General features: G+C 36.4%; 1 protein-coding gene across 1 annotated transcript in view; it reads left to right on the forward strand.

Annotated features, from left to right (window-relative positions):
- DYNC2H1 (dynein cytoplasmic 2 heavy chain 1) overlaps window positions 1-5,967 on the forward strand; it is a 226,246-nt gene that overhangs the window by 94,843 nt on the left and 125,436 nt on the right. Inside the window, exon 69 of the mRNA XM_072398645.1 lies at window positions 1,251-1,394. Coding sequence (XP_072254746.1) covers window positions 1,251-1,394 — 144 coding nt within the window. The remainder of the gene's footprint in view (window positions 1-1,250; window positions 1,395-5,967) is intronic.

Raw genomic sequence — 5,967 nt, forward strand, 5'->3', positions numbered from 1 at the left:
CAAGCTGATCTTTGTGGAACCACATGTGTACACAACCAGAAACAACAAAGGGCAACAGGATTTTAATGACTATGTCATGTCATTACTGGACCTAGGTGATGTCTAAACAAAGAATATTATGTATATCTGATGAGTGAAGCAAATAAAAACATGGTCAGGGAAAGTACTGTGATATGTTAGAGTAAATAAATCTTTGGAAGTCTTATATTCATACAATACTTGCCAATTTTTAATATGAAATAGATATTTCACTGGGCACAGCCAAATGCAAGTAAGGCTGTTTGCCTGTACAATTCATAAAGTATCACCCCTGCTTTCTATCTAGCCTTGGTGCTGCAAATAAAAGGTTGTTTTAAATATCCTAATTTTTTACACTGCTAAGAATTTGAATTGCACCAACCAGACAGCGTCCTCCGACAACAAACACTTCAGCCTTAAACCTCCAGGCTTAATTATATTGTGTGTGATCTCATTTCAGTTTATGTTTTTTGTTCCTGTGTGTTCATTAGTCACTTTTATCAGTTATTGTCAGTTAACAGTTACTTTATTAAACCTGATATATACTGATCGACAATTTTAATATTTTTTGTTTTTTCTTTGTTTTGATTAATTATTTTAAACTGTTGACTGTATTTTTTTTATTTGGTAGGAAGGTCTTGTATGTAAGCTAATAATTTTCATGGAGACACTCTGAGCAGACACTTGGGTAATGCTAAAAGCAGGTGCTAGATTTTCATAACCTGTAACAGTTCTGATCGTGAAAAGCTAGCATTTTGGTATTTTTTTGTTGTCTCTCAATGATCTGTACTGCCTGAATACTAAATGATTGATAACTAATGACCGCTTCTGTTTTTTATGGTGGAGTATGTAGCAGAGTGCATCCCGTTCACCCCCCTCCATAGATGGAACAGTGGTGTCTGTGCAAATATTTTTGCTATGATGTCAACTTTCAGGTTTTGCTGCACCATAGCAAAAGAGAGGTTCAGGTGTGTAAGATTTGTAGTGGAAGGGACAAGGGTAGAAAACAGAGCAGTCTGTGATGATTGCACTGAAATGAATTGGTTAGCTCTTTCTGTATCTCAAGTAAATTATTATTGGGTACCCAAAAAGAAGTATTGTTGGGAAAATTTCAAAAGTAAACTGATGAGTAATATATTTTAGTGTCAGTTCATTTTGAATTTGTTTTGTTGGCCATTAGATGGCAGTGAAAGCACAACATGTGATGTCCTCTCTTCTCTTTCTGTCTACAGGAGCGGAATGCCTATCTTCCTCTGGCAGACAGTGCCAGCAAGATGTACTTCATTATCTGTGACTTATCCAAAATAAATAACATGTACCGCTTTAGTCTGGCCGCTTTCCTGAGACTCTTTCAACGAACTTTGCTCAGCAAACAGGTATGTTTCTGTTGTCAGTAGCATGGCACGTTCTCTACTCAATTAACCATTCTAAAAGCAGCAAGGTGAATAAATTGACATTCATGCTTCATGCCTCATTATGCAATATGGCAACATATCATTTAGTTATGGACAGTCCATTAAAAATTGTTTTGTAAAAAACAGTACCTGGTGTCCTGGCAACTAGGAGCGCACCATTCACACAGTTCTGCAAACGCTGCAAAATATTATCATTCTGATTGATTTATATAGTTTTCGAAATATTGTACAAGCAGGGATTTTACAGTGTCTGTGCATTAATGCATTTCTGATATGTCAAAATATAGTGCAGTGGTATAATGTTTCCCAAAAACTTTTGCCCAGTGACTTTGCCTGAAGCTGAAATGGTTTCAGTCTGCTGCAGGTAGAAGAAAACTTTCCTTTGTTTCATTTAAACCTTCCCCCATTGATTAGACTACAACATTACAACTACATTGCTAGCAAGGTCTAGGATGAGAGGATGCAACAGAGGCCCGATATGTGTCAGACAGCTAAAATCTTCACAGGCACCCGTATATATACCCTAAATTGTTTCATCTTCCCAGTTTAGAAAGGGGATGCTAAGCCTAAAAAGTGTTTGAATAAAGATGGTGTCATGTTTTAATAAAAAAGTAGCAAGTACTATGGTCTCTATGAAAGGTAATGAATACCTGGAAATGTTACACCTATACTTTGAAAATTTGCAATCAGGTTGGATTTTTATTGTAGAAGGAACTGGCGATGTCCCGTCCACAATGAAACATACTTACCCGCCTGATCAATATCTTCTTTTAAAAAAACTGCATGCTCAGCGTATGATCCCAGGTTATGCCTGATATCCCCTGGGGCTGCTGGGATATCATGCATAACCCGGGATCATACGCTGATCCAGGCATGCAGTTTTTAAAAAAAATGAACTCCTTCGCTAATGTGTCGATGTTACATCATCCTGGTCAGGCTAATCAAGATAGCTAAAGATCAGGAAACAGAAAAAGGAGTTAGAGAACATTACCTGTAAATTTTAGAATTTAATCCTGTTTTACTAGGAAAAATATATCTCATGCCAGGTCCTCTTTAAGACATACACAAAGACATAAAAATTTAGAAATAAGGGTATTTTTTAAAAATTATTGCAATTTTGGAAGTGGAAGAATAGATAACAAAGGCAAAGCGGTGATTTGATTACAGTAGTCTCACAATGGTATTGGGGGGCTTATTTAGAGATGTGAAAAGTTCATTAATGTTTGATCAGCGGATGGGAATTAAAATCTAAGTGAATAATAGTTACAGGTAAAAACAAAAAATTACTATTGTAAATGCCTATTTGCAGTGTTTTGTAAATTATTTTACTGGCTTGCAATGTGCTGGTTGACATCCAACTGGTTTTCTCAGCTGTGCATGCACAGGAAGAAAAGAATGAAGGTGGCGGCTCCCTACGACGGAACTAGAATAGGTGAATAATAGCGGGTTTAGTTCCACTTTAATGCCAGCAACTGGATTTGGAGCAAGGAAAAAGTGAAAAGGAATACTATTACTAATACTACAGAACAAACAGCATGCCATAGGTAGGATGTGGATAGAAGAGACATTGTGGTCATGTGACCTCTAATTTTAAAAGCTATCTGTGTTTTTGTGCGTACTTCTAATTATTCTTCACTAATGTGCACTGCCCCACACTTTGATTTTAAAAATTGGCTGCAGATGAGCATAGAAAAACCTCACAAATGAGCCATACAACTAAATGGACTTTTCTATGAACTTTTGAATGAATAATACACAAAAAAACGTTAATAATAAATTCAGTATCCCTGGAAACAAGATAACCTTGGAAACAATAAAAATGTGCTACAACACAGCTCAAAATACATACAAAAACATTTATTGAATTCATAGTATAGGAAGGTGAGGTAGATGAGAAATGAGCATGATAGTCTCCTGGTTCTCCTTTTACTGCTCGGTCAAAATCAGGTCTCTTGCTCTGAGTTTTGTGACAGTTCTGTTTAAATTTCGGGGCTGTAGGAACAAAAACAAAAATATCCTGGTGGCCTCTTTCCTCTTTTACTTCTTATCAGTCAACACATTACTTTTAAAATAATGTTCTCCATGTATCAATGTAATACATGTATCAACAGGTTAATTGCACCATCCTAGGTGAAACACCTCAACAAAAAACAATTTACCAAAATGAATAAAAAAAAAGGAAAAACAAATTGTTTATTACATCATTTAACCATCTAAAAGTCAAAGCAAAGGAACATGTTAAATGTGATGACCCCTTTAATCTTTCATTTATGTATTCAGATCCAATTGTCTGCTTAAAATAGAACACACAGGCTTTATTCAGATCATCCATATACCTTGAAAAAGGATTTTTCACTGAACATAACTAATGTTACTTATTCAATAATAAGTGTCTGCTTCTTCAGACCAACGAGGGGTAATATAGTCTATGCTGTCACGGCCAAATATGCACACTTGGGAGTTTATATTCGTAGCTAAGGAGAAATATGGTAGATATTTATTTCATGTCTGGAGACATTTACAAAGAAAACATGTATAAGTAAATTTATATAAGAAAAGTATATAGGATTCTATGGTGTTTATTTTAGTCACAGCCCATCATACTAAAAAAATGGTTGTGGGTGTCCCTAATAAATACCCAAAAACAATATTGCAAATACTGCTATATAGTTCACTTGCTCATTATGTGTATGTGACAGGCGTGACCAGCTTTAGATGTCCCTTGTTGAGTCACGCTGTTATTATTTTGTGGTCGGGGCATGCTATCCACTTCCTAAAGTTTAAATGCTGTTTCACCTGTCAGCTTTTTTCCTAAAAAAAAATCATAAATGTGCTTAACTGTGCAGAAAATCATTACCTTTATTTCACAGTTCATGTGATCTTTATTTCACAATCCATGATCAGGCTGGAGGTTACTGCTGAAATGGACATGTAGTGTCCCTTCTGCAATAACTGCTCTTATATGCCTGAATGCCGCCCAGTTGTGAGATTTTTCTGAGCTGTGTTTTCACATTGCCAGGGAATCTTGGCAATCCTGGCTTGTCTTGCACATGCCGGGAATGAATGACTTCAGACGCTCCCGTGCATGAGTTATGTCATCCTGGCATGGCCAATCAGGATGGTCAAAGATCATCTTCAGCAAGGAAGATGGTGGTTCCTTGTAAAGGAACAGGGTAGATGAGTATCTTAGGTTTAGTTCCACTTTCACATATAATACAGCTTACATCCTTATATTAGAATGATACATTGTAGTGTTCTTCCCACACCCTTAGCCGGGTGCATCCCCCAGCACTTTGCAGTAACCACCGGATTACTGGTGGTTTTTTGGCGGTTACTGAAAAGTTGGGTCACAATACAGGGCCTACCACCCACTCACAGTTACTTCCCATCCAGCTTATTCTGTGTTGTCTTCCACATGCATGAAGTGTCTAGTTGTTTCAGGAACTGTCCTTTCATTTTTTTAAAACGGTGCCTCACCATTCCCCCACACAGCCGCAGGTGGGAGTGGGAGGGTGGGGATTGGATTGGACTTGAAAAACTTTCACCTCTCTAGACATATGTCTAGGTTTTAAGAGTGTCATTCACATAATAACTTGCTCAATACAGTTACTATAAAGCTTGGCATAGCCACAGTACTAGTCACAATGAAACATAATAATAAAAAAAAAACTGTGGAAGACACACACACTCAGCATTTCATGTCTCCATACGAGACTTTTTTTCCCACTGCTCATGATAGAAACTTTACAAAAGCACACCGTGGTGAGCTGAGAAATAAGCTGATTACTTAATTGTTCTGCCTTGCAAAAGCAAAATTGGTCTGAAAGGTAAAGTCATTTATTGTGTTTTTCAGCAACATAACTGTTTTCTGTGCGCCTTTTTCTTTCTTTGTTTCCATTTTTTTCCCACCTTTTATGTTGGGCACACAGGGGCATCAGTTTGTTTTCTCACATTATACAGTACACTGTTAAAAGTTTTTATAGTTGACCATTTCAAAGAATATAACCTGAAAGGATTCTGGCCATTGTCCATTTATTGTGCTGCAAAGCAATCTGTGAAGTGAATTTAAATTTCCATTTTAACAAGTAAATTATTTAAAAGTAGGACAAACATTGTGTTGCATTTATTGTATCAAAAGCTCTGCCTGATTTTTTTTACTGGCTTTTTTTTCCCCCAACCTTTGCGTGAGTCAGCAACACCTTGAAAGACTGTCAAAGAAAATGTGCCAGGGATAAAACCATTTTTTAAAGAGCAATGGCTCTTATGACTTAACATCTCAGACAAGAGGTTAAGTACACGCCATGTACACTGTCAGAAATTACTTTTTTTCCCTTTTAAAATGCAAATAGGTAGTTTTAAAGTTCCTTAGAAACATTCACACCAGTCTGAAATTATATCTTTCTTTAAGGAATATATATTAGAAAATTACATATAAAACATAAAAAAATGAAAGGTGTCCCATCCAATAACAATACACAGTGAATCTAAATCTAAACCTACAGATACCCTTTGCTTTGTATTTCAATATTTTTTT

The sequence above is a fragment of the Pyxicephalus adspersus genome, chromosome 1, assembly GCF_032062135.1.
Source record: "Pyxicephalus adspersus chromosome 1, UCB_Pads_2.0, whole genome shotgun sequence".
NCBI lineage: Eukaryota > Metazoa > Chordata > Amphibia > Anura > Pyxicephalidae > Pyxicephalus > Pyxicephalus adspersus.